At 35.7% G+C, this 22,404-nt stretch overlaps 1 protein-coding gene across 2 annotated transcripts; it reads right to left on the reverse strand.

Moving 5' to 3' along the window:
* Positions 1-12,852: 12,852 nt before the first annotated feature.
* On the reverse strand, positions 12,853-19,833 carry LOC127528764 (uncharacterized). Of its 2 annotated transcripts, XM_051929563.1 has the most exons (5): positions 19,212-19,833; positions 14,267-14,373; positions 14,011-14,166; positions 13,818-13,916; positions 12,853-13,381 (listed from the first exon to the last, which is right to left on the reverse strand). In XM_051929563.1, exons 2-5 carry the CDS (start codon positions 14,366-14,368, stop codon positions 13,085-13,087), a joined length of 654 nt encoding a protein of 217 aa, XP_051785523.1. In that variant the 5' UTR covers positions 14,369-14,373; positions 19,212-19,833; the 3' UTR covers positions 12,853-13,084. The 2 variants fall into 2 exon arrangements, with proteins under 2 accessions (XP_051785523.1, XP_051785524.1); XM_051929564.1 differs by lacking the exon at positions 13,818-13,916 and having other exon boundaries at positions 19,212-19,779.
* Positions 19,834-22,404: the final 2,571 nt, after the last annotated feature.

Below are 22,404 nucleotides of genomic sequence, written 5' to 3' on the forward strand. Positions count from 1 at the left end.
TTACCTTGTACTTAATGTGACTGAGATAGTCTCTGGCAAAGGAAGAGCAAGTTCAAAAAAGTTCAGTTCCCGGTTCCTCCCTGTGTGGATAGCGCTTTGAGTACTGAGAAAAGCGCTATATAAATGTAATGAATTATTATTATTATTATTATTAAAAAGAGCCGGACAAAGTATACTGTAGTATAAGACAGGAAGAGTTTATATTTTGCCTTTGCTTACTGTTGATAATGTTAGTGGACCAACTAAGAAGAACATGTATGTATTGTGTAACTTTCATGTTTGTTCAGAGACTTTGTTAGCTAGTTTTAAAGTTTTCTAGTCACTTCATCAAAAAGTTTGTTATTACAATTTTGTTTATGAAATATTTTTTAACAGTGAGTCATATTCAACAATAACAGTGATAATTGAATGTATTTACATGTATTAGTTCTTCTTCCTCTTCATCTTTCCCCAATTCTATGTAGGGTCAATGTGCTTGATCAACCTTCTACAAATAGCTCAGCTTCATCTCCTCGCCAGTTAAGCCCTTTTCCTTCAGATCTTCTTTTACTTTATCCATCCACCTCTGCTTTGGCCTTCCTTGCTTTGTCTGACAGTGCACATATTTTTTTTTAACACAATTTTACAATATGTGGCTGAAATTGCTTTCATAGACAGCAGATTCCGACTTAAGCAATAAAAAGATTTATGTCTTATTGACAGCTTCTTTTTGGATATGGAGGGTCTTTGACGAATTGTATTCAAATTTACTAAATATAAAAAATTTCAAAAAACTACCTGATGGAGATTTAAAATCTGTGTTGAAATCACAAACTAAAACTGTTTCCTGCATCTGAACATGATAGATAGCAGTTCATTGTGGTGCTTTTGCAATAAATTATAGTCCTAAAGAAATATCGAATTATTATAATCTTTAGATAATGTAGTCATATGTTTGTTTTCAGTATAATGGAAATCCTGAGTATGTGTTTACTCACTGTAGAATAAAGTGTCACCAAACCATCTTTCGTACATTTTTTATGTTACAGAGGTAACTTAGAAAAATAGACTTCAGGTTGGTTGACGAGTAGAGATTAGAGGAGAATGCGCCATATGGAATGATTTCATCAGTGGAGTCCCTCAAACATCTGTCCTGGGACTGTTACTATTTCTGATTTATATTAATGAAATTGATTGACGTATAGCTAGTAAACTTCACAGATGACACTAAAATTGGAGAAATGTCAGACACTAAGAAAAAAATATATAAGAAAAACTTGGGCTTTCAGTACTGGGTGAACACATGTAAAATGCAGCTTACTGTAGAAAAGCACAAAGTGCTACACATGGGCAAAAGGAATGTCAATTATAAATACAAAATAGTAGACACAGTCTTACAAGAAGCAACCTGTGAAAATGATTTAAATGTTTATGTTGACACAATGTTTTCATCATCTAATCAATGTGCCAAAGCAATTAAAAAGACAAATAAAATGTTAGGTTTTATTGTAAAAAATATCAATTGATGGTTGTTAGACTATGTAATGCACTAGTTAGGCCACATATAGAGTATTGTGTGCAGTTCTGATCACAATGCTACAAAAAAGACATAGCAGTACAAGAAGCTGTGCAGAGAAGAACAAGCAGGTGCATCCCAGGACTTAATGTCATTTTCTACTCTGATAGACTCTGAGAATTAAACACTCTCTTTCTCAGGGGTAGGGGTTCATTTGTTTTCAATCCTATTTTTTGTAAAAAATTGATCTATTTGTATGGAATGATGACAATAAAATCAATAAAATTAAAAAAAAGTACTTACTGTGTGGACACCTACTCCAGCTCTTCAAAATCCTCAGTGGCATTGATAAAGTAGATCCAACAGATTTCCTTCAGCTTAAGGGTGTATCACATTCTCGAGGACACCGGTAGAAATAAAGTGGAAGTGCATTTAGGACTGAAACCATGAAGTACTTCTTTATGTAAAGAGTTGTGGGACTGGAACAAACTACCAATACATATAGTTGAAGCAGAAATCTTGATAACCTTTAAGAAGTATCTGGATGAGATCTTGGGACAGCTTAGCTGTTAGCTAAATAAACAAGCCTGATGGACTGAATGGTCTCTTCTTTTTTGTAAAATTTAATCTGTTCTTACGTATATTTCTACATTAAGTTAGGTTGGTTTTATTTTTTTTACTTTTACGGATATGAAAATGTCACTTACTTGCTTCAATTTCCAAGAGCAGGAGAAATGAGCTGCTTTGAGTAAGGTTTGCACAAGATGCTGGGAAACTGAAGAGATGAATGGGGGGTGGAGACTGTTAACATATAACAAGACCTACCCATCCATTCTGGTATAATATTATTATTAGAAAACTGAACAAATAAATATGCATCTAATGTCATACCTTTCTAATATGGTACTATTTCTCATTCAGCCCCACCTTCATCTGACTCTGTCCCATCCTGTTTTCTGCAGTGAGGTGTAGTTGCTTCAACTGGCACAAGTGCAGGTGTTTCACTGCATTGCCATCAGGAGCTCCAAGAGTAAAAAAAAAAAATGTTGAACAAACAGCTCTCACAGTAAAATTGACCTAGTGAACTTATTTGCAGCTGAAGTTGCACAAAACAGAGCTTTGCTTTAAACTGACGAGTTTGCAAATTTGTCAATGCTTTTCAATGGGAGATTTTGAAATTTCAAAAAGTGCGTTCAAGATATCTCAACAAAAATTAAACTGTCCTGACAAATTTCCTTAAAAGAATAAATGTGCCAACTTTCAACAAAATCACTCCACTGGAAGCCAAATTGTTTTTTGGGGACAGACACAGAGACAGAGGGATATGGCTGTTGCAGTAGCTGCTTTTCACTTTATATGTGAACACATCTAAAAAAGGTCTGCTCTTGAACCTTAATGCTCTCTCTAATGTTCATAACTTTGATCTTGATATTTTATTATGAACAATAAAAATGATAATTTGCTAAAATATTTATATCTTATAGTGTAAGTTAATTTTAAAAAATTGTTATTCCTAAATTCATTTGACTGTCATGCCTAGGCAATTTCTTTCCTCCTCTTGTGTGTCCTGTTATGCAGATAGCCAATGTCTTTCTGCCAGTGCAGTGAGACATGAGCTGCTACTGAAACGGATGAAAAGTTTCAATACTCCTGCACTTACAAGTGATGAGAATACATTTTTTTTTAAAAAGTATGTTTATAATAACCACCTATAAATCACAGCACTGGGAAGAAGGTAGGTACAGAGCCAGGATAGGATACAGTTCAATTGCAGTATTCATACCAGTGTCAATGCATGTAGTCCACAGTCAGCCTAATGGAGGACTTTCTATGATATGGGAGGAAACTAGATTAGACAAAACTAAATGAACAAACTTTTCACAGACAGCAAATAGAAAGTGTATGCTGGTCAGTGGACCTCTAAGGCAGTGGCATTAACTACTGTCATCATACTTTCCATATTTGGTACAGTATATAGAAATGACTGTTCTTTTGAAACAAATTAACCTGTACAAAAATAAGAAAAAGAAAAATGATAAAGTAACAGAAATGTATAAATCAAATATATTCATAAAATGCAGAAACAGAGTAATATCATGGTGGTTTTTATTCTGAAAAAATAAACATTATCTGTGACACACCTATTCTCCAGAAATACTGAAACACTTCTCTGAAGCACATACACAGTCTTTCCCATGATGGTAGCATATTATTTAAAAGCTAATCAATCAACTAATATTATTTCAGCATTAATATTTTAGCTCGTTCACAGTGTATTGAAAATAGCCTTGGTTGGCAGAGTACAAGCTTTCAAATGTCAAAGTTAATATATTCACTTCTTTATAACTCAGTGCTTAATTCACAATGCACAATACTGTACATTAATCTTTTTTCAGTCGGTCTCCAGAGTGGGTTATTGTCCAAAAGAGAGTAAATGCACATCACAATTAGACTTGTGTATAAAAAAAAGTAGAACAAATATGCCTTTAAACTGGCAGTCATAATAAATGACTGGGAACAAGAATTATTATTCTGAATGCATCACTGGAGCTAAATGAGTACTGAAAACCTGTGTTTAAGTGGTATAACAGTCTCACCAATGGGTATAACTGATCACTGATTGTCGTAACTACAAATTATTTTTTTTGTATTTTAGCTTATCCATTGAATTCAGACTTGTAAATCCTACATTTTACCACAGTGACAAATGCATATAGTGTAAATAATTATGAGATTTATAACAAAGAGTATACATTATATGTTATGTATGATTAAAAAGTCATCCTTTTGAAATGATACAGCGTTTATTAACTTAAAGCAGTAGATATACTGGCACCTCAGGGACTTCTCAATCATTTGTTGATAACATCTAATTATTTTTGAGAGGTCATAACTGCCTAAAGTGTCGAGAAGCATCAGTTGTAAAATTCAAAGTATTCAAAGGGATTGAGAATTTTAATGTTCTATAAACTGAAATGTATATGCTTATCTGATAGAGATTTGGTTTTAAATCAATGTGTATGGTGACATACTGTAATTCCTGAAAGATTAATTGTAAATGTACCGAGATGTCAGGCTTTGTTCATCCTGCATACTTTGTTGCTAGACATTCACTAGCTTAATAATTACATTAAATAAATTAATGAATTAATTACATGTATGTGGTGCTTTTCTAGCTACTCACAATGGGGAACCACTTTAACCACCACCAATGTACAGTGTTCACCTGAATGATGAGACAACGGCCATTTTTGCACCATTATGCTCACCACACATTAGTCATTAGGTGGTGAAGAGGTGAGAGAGATAGCCAGTCAGAGAAATCGAATGATTAAAGGGCCAGAATGGATGAGGCTGTGATGGGCAATTCAGTCAGGACATTGGGGTACACACTACTCTTTTTGAAAGATGTCCAGGGATCTTTTATGACCACCAAGAGCCAGGACCTCAGTTTTACATCTCATCTGAAGGACAACAACATTTTTCAGTAGATAGATAGATAGATAGATAGATAGATAGATAGATAGATAGATAGATAGATAGATAGATAGATAGATAGATAGATAGATAGATAGATAGATAGATAGATAGATAGATAGATAGATAGATACTTTATTAATCCCGATGGGAAATTCACAAATGTACAGTACAGTATGTCTGTCATTGCACTGGGGCATTGGAATCCTCACACACAAGCCACAGGGTAAGTATCCCCGCTGGCCTCACCAACACGTTAGTTTGTTGAGTTCCAGTATCCAGTTGTCATCAGTATAAAAGGAAGCTGAGTGAACAGAGTAACATGCTATGAGTTGTGCTCACTGCGTCAATACATAGAGTTTAGCAGTAGACAGTAGGTTGAAGGCCTACAGACTCTGCTCACATGGTGGAAGGGGGTGAACACACAGTACTTGATTGTTTTGCTCAACATCTCAGACACGTACAAAATCACAAAGGAAAAAACTTATTAAGCTCTGCGGCCATCTTGACAGAACTAGACTGCTACAGTTCCAGACCACAGGTAGTGTAACACTGACACAGGGTGGCAGATCCTGCTCACTCAAGCTATAAAGTTCCCTGACACTAAACAGAAAAATCAAAACAAAAGTATTACTGTTGTATTTATTTTCATTTATTTTTCTAGCAAAGCATCAAACAGTACACAGCATGTGCAGCCCTGCTTAATATAAGGTAGTGTTCATGGCGAAGCATATCCACGAGGCATAATGTGCTAGATGGAAAATGCAAGTAAAAAAAAAAATGGACAGACTAAATAATTCAAATTCATAAATAGGTGAAAAATAATTTAAAACAATTATGGAACCTGTGTGAAAATAGTCCCAGAATTCTCCAAAAGTTGCAAAATGCTGCACCTTATTGTTTATTTGTTTAAATTGAAATTTTGAAAACTGATTTTGTATTAATTTTAGTAACAAAAAATGTCTTAGTATCTTCTGTGGAGACTAGTTGTTTTCTTAATCATCAAAACTTTATTGTGATTAGAGGGAGCCAGTGTGTATTACTAATGCAAGAGATGCAAAGTAATCCTGCATAGGTTGCCAGTCCATGAAAAGGTCCTTGATGAACACACCCAGTTAAAAATAAGCTTTATAACACATCTTTCACTTTGGCAGAATTCTAGTATCTTCAATGCAAGCACTATGTCTGCATGAAAATTACACACAAAAGACATCCTGGCCCGAAGAGGAGCCAAGATTTTAGCCCTGAAAGACAACTTCTGAATTACGCTATCTGTACAATATATTAGCTGTATGTTAAAGTAATGCTATTCTTGTTTCATCTTTGTGTTAAGATAATATTATACTATATGCTTTAGTACATACAGTTTTGATATTTGAGCATACATATTTCTATACTACTCGATTAAATTTACTAAACAAGAATCCTAATCCAATTCATATACCTGCAGTAAAGAAGTCTGTAAGTCTGTAATTTGATCTGTATTGTGATATTGGTTGAAACACAATTGTTTGATTTATGTCATATGCATTCTTTACCAATTACTGTCTACCACTGCCATTCTAAAAATGCTAATCTGCTTTATCTCAATTTACCAGGGTGGATACTCTCATGAACAAAAAGCTTAGTAAGGTTTTTGTTTTTCTAACCAGCCTTCTGTCAACCCTTTAATTCCTCAACAAGAGGATCAGTCTGATCAGCATGGTAACCAGGATTTTTCTAAGCAAAAATGGCTCATTGATCTCTGCCTAATCCTCACATTTCATCTTTTGACAATGTAAATACCTTGATCATTCCAAAGCAGTATTCCCTATTTTACATTCCTGTTTTAAATACAATTTGTTTGAGATAGATGGCAGGACAATAGTCTTGGCTTATCAAAAACAACATAAATTTGAATTTAGTGTTTGCCATACACACACAAATCAGAATTATTGTCTGCTGTTACAGACAGTGCTATGAATGGGACATTGCTTGACATTGTAGTATTCACCCTTTAAATGTACTGTTTAAATCCCTTTTCACTAAACATATCTATCTAGTCCACTGCATGTTTTACAATACTAATTCAGTACTCTTACAGTACTAAATTCTTTATTGTAAGGAAAGGGAATTTTAAATCAGAGGATGCCTATTGAAGGTCAAGAATTTATGTCTGTTCATCAAAGTGTAAAACTATAAATGTTAATTTAAACATGAATTTGGCATTATCATTACAACAATGACAGACAGGGTGGTGTAAAAGACAATTGGACAATTTATCTATAAGCTGACCAAATGTCCTCGGTGTACTGACTGGTCTCCTCTCGTTTATCAAAGATCTTATTGTCATTGCCACCTCACAGTCCTGATTAATTAAGGGACCAGCTTTTGCAGGATTGGCAGTACTCAGTTGTACGGAGTATGGATGCAACAGGTTAACTATCGGGCAGAGCTCTTCTATCCTCAAACTGATGAGAAAGGGTTTACATTACACTGTATAAACACTGTGTACAATGTCTAGGAAATTAGACAATTTTCATTTACAGGGCATTAATGTAGTGTTATATAACTGACCAACTTTCAAGGTTATCTTCTGAAGTGTTTAAAAGATGTCATTTAGCTACATCATATATATGTGATTGTGTAGTATAATATTCGTGGTGCCTCTGCTCTTCTGTCTAGCTGTTTTGCTGCCCATGGGAAAGCCAAATGAGATAATCAGGACTAAGGAGGGTTGGATGGCCCAGCTGATCTCCATGGCTCAGACTGTGTCTGACTTTGTCTTTCAGTATGTTTGTTATAACAGACTGCTGACCCCCAGAGTTTTATTTTCTCCAGGAGTGCTGCTGATTGGAGTTTATATTTTCCTCTTGTTTCTCTTTGTTGTCAACTGGCTTTAGATTAACAATGTTCTAATGTACTAGAGTTCTAATTAATTAAGCAACAGATATTGCATGTCCCCCTTTATGCCAGTCAGTTTTAAACTACTTTATTCTTGTCTGTTTAAACTAATTTGTGACATTATATGTAATTAGTAATAAGTAAAGATTGTAGTTGCATTTTACCTGAAAGCTTGTCACAGCACTTTGTGTCTGCACTCAGTGAGGAACGTATATACAAATAAACTGAATTGAATTGAAATTTAATATTTACATTTCTGTTTCCTATCCTCCAAGTTTTACAATACATATTTGCATGTCCTGCTTGTCTTACACATATTCTCTTCTGTTAATCAAAACCTCCTCTTTGAAAATAGAGAAATGATAAGTACTGCATTTCTTTCTATAACTAAGTAAGTAAATATTAGGAATTAGGTTGGAAAGTTCTTTTCTGTTGCTTGAATAGCACATTTGTTTAGTCATCAAATTTTTATTAGTTACATAAAGCTCTTAAATTGTAAAAATATTAGACAACAGTGAAGTACAGATGTTTTGAAATAATAAAAAGCCACCTCCCCTAACAGCTTGCCAACTCCAGCCATGTGTCATCAAAGAAAGTCCTGAGGGGTAAGCACAACAGAAACCAAGGGGCAACTTGCTTTGACAACAGGTCACAGCTTCCCTCAAAAAGGCAGCAAACAAGTTTTTAATAGACTGCAAGTTTAGGACACAGTAGCTGGACACAACATTTAATAATAATAAAATATTACAAAAAAAAGATTTTCCAAAAAATGTAATGATATTATGTTGAGGCCAATTTCAATGGGAGACTTAGGTCAATTTAGCATCTTTCGTATTCAAAGTGAGTAGCCTCTTTTACAAAGGAGAAAGAGGGAAATTTCCAAGAAAAGAAAAATTACAAGGGAGAAATTATTTTTGTAAGAAAGAACAGGGAATATATTTTGATGAAAAACCTACAACAAAGGAAAATTCCCAGAACATTGTTATGTTTCTGCCAGGATTCTTTCCCTGCCTGGGGATAAGATCTCACCTTTATGTCCTTTCTGTCCAGAGGTGTTACTTACCTCGGCAGTCACATTCATGTCTCTGGTGACTCTTCCTATGAAGTCAGTAGATGGATTGGGAGAGCATGGGAGGTCATGAGGTCGCTGGAAAGAGAGATATCTATGCAAAATGATAAAGGTCCAGGTCTTTAGAGTCCTGGTGTGTCCTGTCTTGCTGTATGGTTGTGAGACATGGACACTATCCAGTGACCTGAGATGAAGACTGGACTCCTTCGGTACTGTGTCTCTTTAGAGAATCCTTGGGTACCACTGGTTTGACTTTGTGTTGAATGAGCGGTTGCATTACCTGCATTGTGAGGTGAGTGTCAGTTAAGGCACTACGTCCATGTGGCGCAATTTCCCTGAAGGTAATCCAGCTCGCAGGATCTTCATTGTTAAGGGCTGGACCAGACCAAGGGGATGCCCATGTAACACATGGCTGTGGCAGATAAAGGGTCATTTCCGGATCGTGGGACTAGACCATGTGTTTGCCTGGAAGTTTGCCAAATATGATCCCGAGCCGTTTCGTTATGTGCTGTTCCAGTGCATGCTCCCCAACCTGACCTGACCTGTTCATTTTTGATTCTTTTGTTTGCATTATTATTGCTGGTGTTTATTATTTGTATTCTTTGTTTTTCGTTTTGTCTATGTATCAGTGCCTTAGTTATGTTCCACGTTTTTTTTCTGGGTGGTTCTATAAGTTGGGGCCACCCGCCAATCACTGCCATTAAGTTCTGACTGGCCTATAAACCTGGAGGGTCTCCTAAAGTTTTCTGGCAGTTCATTAGGGAGTTTTGGTGAGTTTCTGACTTCACTTTGGATTTGTGATTTTGCGGACTATGTTTGCTTGGGCCTTTATAAACAACAAGAATGTTTTTTTTTAGTTTTATAAATTTAAAAATGCTTCAATTTTGAATACAATATGATATGTCAAATTAATATATACAGTTATTGTGAAGAAATAACTTTGACTTTAACAATACTGAACTTATCCTTTGCAAATGGATCTAACCTGGAGATGGAATTAAAAGAGAAGGAATGATATAAACAACCCAGACTTCAGTGACTGAAATGACTGGGGAATCAAATTGAGATCAGTTCGGGAAAAATGGGATTACCCCCCATGATAAGTAAGGCCAGATTGTAAAAGATGGGAGTAAGGGAAGGGAAACTTTTGTAGGGAATTAAATTTTTCTAATCTTATGCCATACAGTAACTGCAAAACATAATACAGAGCACAATTTAAGCTAGTGTTGCTTCATTTTTAGAGAAGTAAAAATGAAAAGACAGAAACATCTGGGACAAGCCAGGTTAACTTCAACCTGGAGCCAAGATGGAAGGATATCGGAGGATTCCAACCAGTACCAATTAGATCTAAGTGTGCATACCAAACAGTAAAGTTCTAAATCTGGCAAATCAATCCCACCATCTGACATATTGCTGATCAGGGTGTAGTGTTTGAAGGATATTTTTTATAATTCTAAAGGAATTGTAATTAGAGCCTTAGAGACTAAATTCAGACCTGAATTTAACTGGTCGAGAGTAGCACTTCTAAAATTAATCTGAAGGACATTAAAACAGAAGAACAAGAGACGAGTGGCTGTGTTATGTTATAGCCTGAATGGAAGTATATTTTATGTTTTATTGTTTTTGATTTTTCTGAATTATTTTTTTTCATAATTGTATGTAATTTCTGTTATGTGTGTAATTATGTACTGTTTCTTTAAAATCCTAATGTTCTGTGTGCTTTATTGGTGGTTCCTCAAGAGCTGGAACCACTCTGAAGTCACTGTTCCTAATTTAAAGCCCAGAGGAAAGGAGTTCAGGCAGCTTTTGCATTGAAACTATTGAAGTTTTGTAAGTGTTGTTATTTCTTTGCTTTTTGACAGTCCTTTAATTATTTTGCTATTGTTTTTGCATTTTGATTTCTGGATAGTGTATTGGACTTCTTCACCTTATGGTTGTCTTTTTGGCAACTCCTTTCTGCTCTTTTGAGCACCTTTTATTATTTCTTTTTCCATAAATAAATTGTTTATATTTTTAAAGCATTCTTGTTGACTTTTGGTAGTGATGGTGACATGAAGTTTCAAGAAGCACCAAACTATTCTGGCACAGCAGTTAAATTATTGATGTTTCATATATACACTACACCATCTGTTTGCAGTGTGTGGAACAGGCAAAAACACTATAAGCTAAATCAGTGATTTTCCATTTCTATCCAGGCCTTCAAATTAAACATTTTTGAAACGATAAATGAATAAATGAAAATCTTTGTGTGTGTTCTTTAGTCAGCATCATATCTTTATAATAACCATATTCACACAATTACTTTATTAAGAAATATTAATAATTTTTTTTTTTTACTGGAATGTCAGTATGTCTGTGCTTACGATGAAATGTGAAAATGTATTAACTAAGCAGAACTCAGTGAAAACGTTTGTGTAATCCGTGGGTGAGGAGCATCCTATGAAACAGAAAAACAAATAGTGTTGAGGGGACACATTATGTATTTTTGTTGAGAAACAACAATTTCTCAACTGTATTAGGCTGAGAATATGTCTTTTTTTGACATATTTCCCCTTTCTTTGAGAATACCCATTCACAGGACACAGATGAGACTAGGATACACAGAAAATAAATTGCCAACTTGTAAAGCCGTGGGTAAATCATTTTGTGTTTCTCCCAATGTTTAAGTGGGTCCTCCAGCCATGCAATGTTTTGTTCACCAAGGTATCTTTGCACATCTCCAGTGGCATCTGCTGTGAATGTGTTTTCTCTGTTCAGTTGTAGTAGTACAGTGAAGGTAGTCTTTTAATTGCTTCACTTGCTCTGGTTGGACTGAGGACCCCTAATGTTTAGAAACAAGAGTCTAGCAGAGTGGCAAGGGACATGATGTTCAATGATTGAATTGTGTTTAACATATCATCCGGTAGCCTCAAAAGATTTTCCCCAATTTCCGTTGCCACTCTACTTATGCTGGGAAAATATGCCTGCAAAGCAAGTTCCAGCTTTTTCAACATGGGTACTGCCTTTGACCTTCAGACATTTTTTTTTCATCTGAGAGCTGCAGTCAGGCTGCTGGAGCTAAAAGGTTATGGGTAGCCACCAACACATTCCAAAAGTCCATTCACTTGAATAGAAATAAAAGATAATTGCAAAATTTATTTTTCCTCAAAAGACTTATTTATTTTCAACAACAATGTACTTTCCACAATCTGTGTATCCATTTTTCAAAACCCCCCAATAATCATCTTTTTTCAGGTTGCCAGCTCTTCATTCACTAACTTGATCATATCTTGTCGACCCATTTTTTCATGTTGACCTTGATTTTGTGGAAGACCCAGAAATCACCAGGGGCCAGGTCAAGTGAGTAGGATGTGGCATTCAAAAAGATTAATCCCACACCAATGAAAAGGATGGTCTGGGTGACTTGATGCGCAGGGGTGTTGTCGTGGTGAAGGAACCAATCACTCGACTTATTTGTGTTGATCTCTCTAGAGATTGTGGAAGGCTTCATCCAAACATTTCTTTGCACTGTAAAAAATCTTATGTGCTATCTACTTAAAAAAAATACGGTAACAATATTGCACATATTATTTTTAAGCAGTTTTTAAGGCTTGATTTTTTTAGAAGAATTTACTTGAATAAATCATGTAAAAAATCCTAAATTATTTAGCCAGACGCATATTATTTTTAAGTAATATTTACAGCTTGATTTTTTTCCCTAGCAGAATCTATTTGAATAAATCATGTAAAACATCCTAAATTATTTAGCCAGAGACATGATGATTTTAGCATTATTAGTGGAATAATCGTTTTTAGTTTAAGCACATAAAACAAAATGTACTCATATGTATTAAGGAAAATTACTTAATAATATAAAAAACATTTTATAATGAAATGAATACATAATACATTTTGGTGTTAAAAATGCTTTTATTCCATTTTACACTGGTATCAAAATATTAAACACTTTGTAAAATAGTGTATATAACATTTACAGCATTTTTAAGAAAAAACAAAAACAATTTGTAAAACAGTTTGTAACTCACAATTTATGTCATTGAAATCAACTGTTTAGCATCAAACCAGATAAACTGTTGTAGAACAAGCTGCAGAACAATCTCAAACCTCAACCTGGGCATTTTCACCAAAACTTGGTAACAATGGAATGTGTCTCTCACAATCTAATACACAAGTTTGTTTTTGAGAGATTGTAATTTGGGGGAAAACCTGCAAACATCCAGTTCCAAGAAGAGCTTCTGAAAGGCCTCAAACATGTTCCTCAGTTGTTTGGGATAGGTGAGGTTTAGTGCATGTGTGAATCCAAGAAGAATTGCGCAGACTCTAGTCAGATTTCCCAAGCCAGTCATGACTTGCACACCCTCCAAGACAATGCTAAAGTCCTCCTGGTCATCCTTCTTGCAGACAGCAATTTTCATTACCTGCTGCAGTAGACTTTGCTGCACATCCTCATTTTCATACTGTAAAACAAACATAACATATTTTATTATGAAGATCTGTTATTTATGTAGTTAATTTGTGTAAGATTTTCAAACAAGTTTTTCCTCATAAGAACTTAAAATGCAGATACCTCAAGGAAGTACAGTAAACCATTTCTAGGTTCATATCTTTGTAACATTGTAAAACACTAACTCCCCAAAACTTGTTTCAGTGGACTATGGAGACTGACACTACAACAAACTCAAGTATACTATGGCTAATGGCGGACAGGATGTTTTCAGAAATGTTGACATTGTTTAATTTATTTCATTTATATTGCTGACACAAGTGCAAGAATTTTTTTACATGAGGAACGTACTTATGTTTAAGATGTATTTCTGTTTTTGTAAAGGAAAACAAATGCTAAATGCAGTTTTCTGAAAACAATAAATATCTGAAATAGTTTTAGACACTTACATTGTACTCCTGGATGAGGTCTTCCTCCTTTTCACCCAAGTAATTGTCCAAGCAACGGAGGACAACATCTCTTGTCTGTTCTATGTTTTGATGTGAGGTCTAAGGCACCAAAAGTGTAGAAATTAGTAATAGTACCCAATAATAATGAAGCAAATATCAATCAAATAATAATAAAAAATACCAATTAAAATACCTGCTGTATGGCACCCATTTTCTTCTTCAAAATCTGTCCGAGTGCTCCTCCTTTGCAGGAAAATATTGTGAAAAGTTTAGGAGTGTAGTAATCCAACATCTTAATAAATGTTGGCTCAAGGTGCAGAGTAGTAATTCTCCTAAACTCTTCATTAATCTAAAAAATGAAACACACAAACACTGATTATAATTATGTTCAGTTGACAACCACATTATTATCTGTGATGGTATTTAATGACAAAATGTAAAATCCCTACCTGGAGAATGTCAAACAGAGCAGGCCAGCGATCTTTAAATTCTGCAACTGTCGGGCACAATTCAACCACCTCATGTCTTCGGAGAGCAAAGGTTTTTGACATTTTTTCTTTCACCACAACTGCATTGTCCCTCTTTTTCACTTCAGTCAGGAGTTGAACCCTCTCTTGATCCAAACTGTCCTGATTTTCACCTGGTGGGTATGGTAGTAAGAAATTCACTTCTGCTTTATGAGGTTTTTTGACATTTTTTGCAGGTTTCCTGTCTTCAGGGTTCTTCTTTTGAAGTGTGTTACATGCAACCTCAAGAAAACCAAACTTACTGAGTCGTCTTCTATAATCTGCCATCTTGTACTTTAGGCTCATCTGCCAACCATAAAAGCCAGAAAAACTGCCTTGCTCCTTCAGACATGGATATTTTCGGATAAGTGCTTCAGCAACACTGGCAACCTGAATCCCAGAAGGATATGATGTGTAGGTATGAATAGCCTTTACTAAATGCTCATTTACATCCCTATTCACAGTTTGTACATTTAGAAGGCTGCCATCTTTCTTGTAAGCCTCCATGCCCTTTTTGAGAACCATCTCTACTTCTGGAGAAAAAGATGGAACTGGAAACTCCTGAGGCCACGGCAACCTATCAGGGCTACTTTGGGGAGAAAGGATGCCTGTATCTCCAGAGGAAGTGGATGTGGATAGATGTAGGCCAACATCATCAAATGGACATGTAGTGCAAGAAATAGAGGATTCTTCATCTACTGAAATTGATGTACTGGCACTAGTGTTTCCTTCATTTTCAGCAAAGAGAGTAAGAATAACTGGTGTAGGGAAAACAACTTTTATAGTATGCTTGTGCTGAATTTGGTCAGTGGATGCAAGGGTAAAAAAGTCATCAAATTCAGAATCTTTATACTGGAGAGAAAAATCCTCATGGATATCAAATGCCTCCCTAACTGCTAACGTAAGGTCATCTAAAGTTTTTGGGATTCCTGAGGGAAGGATTAACTTCCTGATTTCTTGTTTAATAAGTACTCTTAATGCTGCAGGGTCCATGTTGTCATCTGCATGCCTAAAAAAAAAATAATACAAAGCACAAGTCTGATGAACATCAAGTCTGTAACAGTTCAGATTAACAGTTATAAAACATTTGACATAAACCTAAAGTTACTAATAGCAAAATTAAAACTACTTATAGGTATAACTTAAATATTACTATTTTACTGACATTGTCATTCTAAACATGCGTCTATGGATGTTGAACTGAATGTTAAGGATAGGATATTTCATCCAAAAAAAGAAAATTCCTTATCTTTTACTCTTTACTTACTCTTTTACATATGAATTATCCTTTTATGGATTGATAGCCTCTTGTACAAATCATACTACCATCATCTAATAAGAACAGCAGATATGATGTTTCAGGGTGACAAAGCGGTTTTTACCCAAACAATTAGCTGCCAGAGGATACCAATCAACAAGTGCTTTGTGCTCAACAAGTTGTACATCCCCACTTGACTGAAGACAGTAAGATCTCAAATGTTCATTGTACCAAGAGCTAAAAGTCTTCACAATGAAACTAAGACTTTTGTCCAAAACAACAGTCTGCATAATTTCAGCAAAGTCAGGTAAACCTCCAGTGCAACCATAAGGCAGAATCATGCCCACTCTGTATGTTGTACCTAGGTGAGATGCTGAAGTGGTCAAAGAGACACTTGTTTGATCTGAAATGTTTCTTATGGCCTGCTGTACCTCTTCATGCAGAAGTTCCAATGGCATATTGGAAACTTTACTCACATGCAATGAAGTGTTCTCAGAAGTGGCATGTAAGTGGTAAGCCATCATTAGCTGATGCCTTGTAGCAAGAGACATCAAGACATTTTTGAAATTTGTAGTATGTCTCACTACACGCTTGAAAAAGCTATGCTTAGATTCAAAGCGTATGGTCCAAAGTCCAACAACTGGACCAAAAAACTCAATCAACTCAGAATAATGCTCCAGGAAATGGTGTTTTGGGAGCAGTCTTTCGTGTGGGAAAAGTTCAAGAAATTGATGTCGATGTTCTGATATCTTGGAATCAAGAAAACCAATACTTTCTGCAGTGTGGACAGGTGACACAACCAGCTCAACAATATCTTTCATATTCATGAGAATTTGCCAGGCAGGTTCATCTACAGGTATTTTGGATCCAATCAAAAATGGCAGAAGTCTGATAAGAGCCCAGTTCTCATGCATATTCCCCCCTACACTTCGACGTGCAGCAAATTTTTGGGGGATTGCATGAGGACTGTTCGTTTTATCTGTCCATTTGTAGGGAAAGAGTGCAATTGCCTCATTGAGTGAACTCAATGTGAAATATTTCTTCTTCACTAAGACAGAGAGGCACAGTGCTAGCTCCACAGGAATGACACCTTCAAATAAGTCATGGGCTATGTCCGGGGGATAGCCAGATAGTGAAATGAAAATGCTTCAGTTTGTCAGTAAATGGACAAACCTTTTTGACACCAAAGGAGTGGGTGAGTGTAGGATTATCCTTCACAGTCTGAACATGGACTGCATAAGACATCTTTGTTCTTGGAGGAAAAGCACCTAATCTCACTTCCTTTTCCTGGAATTCAGCATGGTGGCCAAGACAGAATTGACAGATGTAATCCCCAGTAAAATTTTCAACTAAACCACCAATTGAATGGGCACCAAGGTTATTTGCTACCACACTGATCACAGTCCCTTTGATGTTTTTTCCATAATTAGCAATGAAAACTTCTTCCTGCTCCAATGTAGAAAGATCATTCAAAAGTGGTTCTAAAATGACTTCATATCCAAACTTTTTTACATCATCAGCTTTACTGAGAACAACTAAATGTATTGATGTAAGAGCAGATCGTAATTCAGGTGGCAAATTTGCCAAAACCCAATAAACCGCTGTGATTTTGTGCTTTTTCTTGGATGTTCCAAGCGGATTGCACACTTCAAAGTCATCAACATATAGTATCAAAGAGATTTTTATCTCATCTCCAGCAAAAAATTCATTTTCACGGAAATATCTGCCATTAACAAAGGATTTAAATGTTAAAGGGACTTCTGAACTCTGTTGAGACCTTTCCAAGTTCATGTGCTGGCTATTCAACACTTGCTGTAATGTCTGGAGAATAGGTACATACTGATAGTGTCTACGCTCAGTGGCATCCAAAATATATTCCACAGGTTCAACAACTTTCAAATTGTCTTTAAAATATAATCTTCTTTTAAAAGAAGAGCCAAGGGAACCTCCTACCTCAAGTGCTGATTTTATGGGGTTGATCTTACAAAGATCACTGACAAAATCATTAATACTGTCTTCACTGAGAACACAGTTATTCTTCCTTAAATTTGACTCAACAGTGTTTCGTACATCTTGCCCCGCTGCCAGAGAAGAAATAAACTTGAGCTCTCCCACCAAGTCATCTATACACCTAGAAGAAACATTATAAACACTCTCCAGCTTCAAAAGAAGCAAAGCTAGTTTATTAACAACTGTTTGTGGCACATCTTGAATCTGGTCATCAGTTTCTCCTTGGACTTCTTCTGAATCCTCCCAGTGTGGATCAGGGGCAAATGAATGCTGTGTGGACTTGCTTATCACAAGCACCTCTGCCTTAAGATCATTGGAAGAATGGGGATTGTGTTTTCTACTTTTGTGACTCATAAAAGTCCCATAAACATTTGTCTTAAAATCACATCCAGAAAAAACACATTCTACTGTTTCGTAACTCCTAAGATGTTGACCTAAATGTTGAAAATAGTCCTTTTCAGAAGAATGTGGTGTATTACAAATTTTACAGTTAAAGGAAAGCACTGTTCCTGACTGCAGTTTCCCCAGCTAAATGATTTCTTCTCATATATATGTGTGCGAAGGGCACCATTTGTTTTGAAAGAGCATGGACATTTGTAATGTGGACAAGGTATAGTATGGCTGTGTGTAAATGGCCCATGCTGTAGTCTATACAGTGATCCCTCACTATATCGTGCTTCGCCTTTCGCGGCTTCACTCTATCGCGGATTTTATATGTAAGCATATTTAAATATATATCGCTGATTTTTTGCTGGTTCGCGGATTTCTGAGGACAATGGGTCTTTTAATTTCTGGTACATGCTTCCTCAGTTGGTTTGCCCAGTTGATTTCATACAAGGGACGCTATTGGCAGATGGCTGAGAAGCTACCCAACTTACTTTTCTCTTTCTCTCTCTTGCGCTGACTTTCTCTGATCCTGACGTAGGGGGTGTGAGCAGGGGGGCTGTTCGCACACCTAGACGATACGGACGCTCGTCTAAAAATGCTGAAAGATTATCTTCACATTGCTACCTTCTGTGCAGCTGCTTAGTGAAGCAACATGCTGCATGGTGCTTCGCATACTTAAAAGCTCGAAGGGCACGTATTGATTTTTGCATGTTTGTTTTTCTCTGTCTCTCTCTATCTCTCTCTCTCTCTCTCTCTCCCTGCTCCTGACGGAGGGGGTGTGAGCTGCCGCCTTCAACAGCTTTGTGCCGTGGTGCTTCGCATACTTAAGCCAAACAGCCCTATTGATTTGTTTGCTTTCCTCTGTCTTTATGACAGTCTCTGCTCCTGACGCGCACTCCTTTGAAGAGGAAGATATGTTTGCATTCTTTTAATTGTGAGACAGAACTGTCATCTCTGTCTTGTCATGGAGCACAGTTTAAACTTTTGAAAAAGAGACAAATGTTTGTTTGCAGTGTTTGAGTAACGTTCCTGTCTCTCTACAACCTCCTGTGTTTCTGCGCAAATCTGTGACCCAAGCATGACAATATAAAAATAACCATATAAACATATGGTTTCTACTTCGTGGATTTTCTTATTTCGCGGGTGGCTCTGGAACGCAACCCCCGCGATGGAGGAGGGATTACTGTAGTGCCTTAAAAGACCCGCTTTTGAAGATGATGTCCACTGGAAAACCTTACACCGCCATAGCATGATCTCAAGCTATCTTTTCACATTCTTAAATGCAGCATGCTTACACTGAAAATGTAGCTATAAGATAGTAGAAAAATACCACTTACGTTGAAAACTCAAATGCTTTTAAAGATGGTGCATCAACGACTCTCACGATGATCTTTAAAAAAAAATATAATAAAAAACTGAATCAGATTTGTAAAAAATCATTCACTTGACAAAACTGCATCAAATAAAATCAGTTGTATAATTAATATTTTAAATTTTTAAGCATAGACACTGACATAATTTAGTTCAAGTAGTTACTTGCACCACAAGCTTCATTGTCATCTCAGAAGTTGCTGTTAAAATTATTATTCATAAGGAAAAGTAGTTATAAGGGTTTACATTTAATGTAAGGTTTGTGGAATATTTTTATTACATATTTTTAATCACCAAAATCATGAAATTGGAATGGTTTAAGCCTAGAAACCCAACACTGCTAAACAAGTCTAAACATTTTTAAATATCGGTAAAGACTAATTTTAAATAAATTTGCATTATAGTAAATCTCAAATGTGTTCAAATAACTTCACTCAGGTCGAATTTTACATAGATTAATCAAAGAGAAAATGTAAATTGCTATAGATATATCTTACTCTTTGTGGAGACTGATAATGCCTTAATTAATGCAAAGATGTTTGTATTCTTCAACTAGTCAAAAGCATGGTTATGTCCATATCAATTCCTGGAACGTCATCGTGTTGCTTCTATGGTGTTTGTGACTTGTTTTTTTTTTTAAGAGGGTGCCCTCTAACGTCGAGGATGAATGAAAAAAATGCATATATTGCGTGAAATGATTAAACGCTAATTTAATACATCTTTACAATTTGAAGCGAATATATAAACACATCAACACTCTTAAAAGTTTTTAAGTATAATCATAGAAACTGCCCCATCTATCAAGCTCGATGCATGGCCATAATTATTTTTGCTTTAGCGACCAACATGTCCATTCTAGCCTCAGCACGTGCATGTGAGGAGTTATGACTAATGAGCTCGAGTTCAGATTTTCACATCAAATAACATCGCATAATTGTAAACCTTTATTTTAAAACGCCTGGTTCAACATAGTCACTGTTTCACATGCCAAAATGATCACTGTCGTTCAGATTCAAAAATAAGTGTAAAACAATTCCTGTACTAGCGTGAATAAACGGTGTCCTGAGGAGCTTATTTAAGAAATCAAAATAAAATGTAAAAATTAGTAAGGGGCTTATAACTTACCTCTTAATATTTTCCACTGTTCGTCTGCTCCTTCAAAATGCCGTCTGATCACTGCCATTGTTGAGATTCAAATGAAGGTGACTCAATCAAACCCAGGTAATTGGACCAATTCTCTTAAAAAATATATAAAGCCTTTTTTCCTTAAAATTTTAGCCTAAATGGTTCCTCAGATTAAGCCTAAAAATTGCACTCATTTCCTTAAAAAAATAGGTACAATTTATTTCTTAATTTTATTAGTGAAATGTTCTCAGTATATTATAAGAAAAACAGAAAACCTATTTTTTTAATTAAATATGCACATTATTTTTAATGATTACATCAATTTTTTTAATGCAAATTACAAGCCTCATGATTCATTTTTTACAGTGTGTGTAGACGCTTGAAACTGGACAAACCACTTCAGTGTCCAAGAAGTTCTTTAATCCAGTGCTTGATTGCTCAGGTGAGATTCCAGCTTTTTAAAGCTTTTGGCCTCCAATAAACCGCGGTGAAAATTTGGTAAAGCATTAGCACTCGTTTCTTCTCATCAGAGAAAGTCACTCGTGGACCACACTACATTCACTTTTATCTGTATTTCATGTCTCTATGATGACAAGCATCTATCTATCTATCTATCTATCTATCTATCTATCTATCTATCTATCTATCTATCTATCTATCTATCTATCTATCTATCTGTCTATCTATCTATCTGATATGACAGCATTCAGTCCTGGAGACTACTTCACTTTGACAATGAGTGTGTGGGCTCTGCCAATTGTATGCTGCATTATAATGTCCTTGGCGCAGGTGATCATATTAGGTACAACATCAGTGACAAGGTATGCCACCTGATTGGAAATTCTCCATTCCTCTATGAGAGAGGCTATCCCACTTGTGATATTTTATAGCTGTGTGTGACTGAGAGAATAACATTTCCAATAAAATGGAATGGGACTTCATTAACATACTGACAGGAAACTGCAAGGCGGGCATCTATTTTATGTTCTCTGAAGTTTACATGTTTAATGTCAGGCTCAGTGCAGTTACGTTCTCCACCTGGGCCTTGGCCTTCACTTTAGTGGACTTGTACCTGGCCTAAATCATTACTTTCACTGCCTAATCATATGTGATTTATTATTAAGAATTAAAAATAATAATTTAGCTTTGTTATTCGGACTTATAAATGTACCTGGCTTGTTGAGAGGATATAGGCAGGGTTTCATTTATGCAACAGCTGCCTACCTTATCTTTCACCACAGTGATTGGCTGACTGTTCATCACAACCATGTCAATCAAGGTCTCAACAAGCTCTAGTTGTCTAGTGGCAAAATCTACACTCAAGCTCCATTACTTTCTTTGTTTCTCTCAGAGTAATAAATGTTTCTTTGGATTACAAAATATAAAATAACTATATATACACATTATTATTATTATTATGCTTATCCCCCACTGTGACATGTTGCACTTCTTGGTACATCTATGTCAAAGTTATACAGAGAAAGCACAAAATTCCTTTTACATACCAAACATTTACCACTTCTTCCAGTTGTCTTACTGTATATACATTGTAGTGAAGTTGGGGAGGTGAAATATAAATACCCAAATATTCAATAGTTTAAAAGGAGGACAGGTAAAGAAGAATAAGACTCTTTACTAGACCCATTGAAGGGGCTTGGACAACTTGATTTTGTAACTGGACGTGGTCTTAAAAGACCTAAACAAGTTAAGAATATGTGAGAGTCATGTCTAGCACTTCATCTTTAAACTAAAATATGTTTTTGGAAGGGATGTTGGTTTGGTATGGATTTTCCTTAGCAAACTACTGACATGTAGTACTGCTCACAAATTAGGTATGGACTCTATTAATGTAGGTTTCCTTGGTTACTACATTTGAATATGAATGTGTTAGCTAGGATTTGTGCAGTTCCCAAAAGTATACTGTATGTGA

This window comes from Erpetoichthys calabaricus, chromosome 7 (assembly GCF_900747795.2).
Source record: "Erpetoichthys calabaricus chromosome 7, fErpCal1.3, whole genome shotgun sequence".
Classification (NCBI taxonomy): Eukaryota; Metazoa; Chordata; class Cladistia; order Polypteriformes; family Polypteridae; genus Erpetoichthys; species Erpetoichthys calabaricus.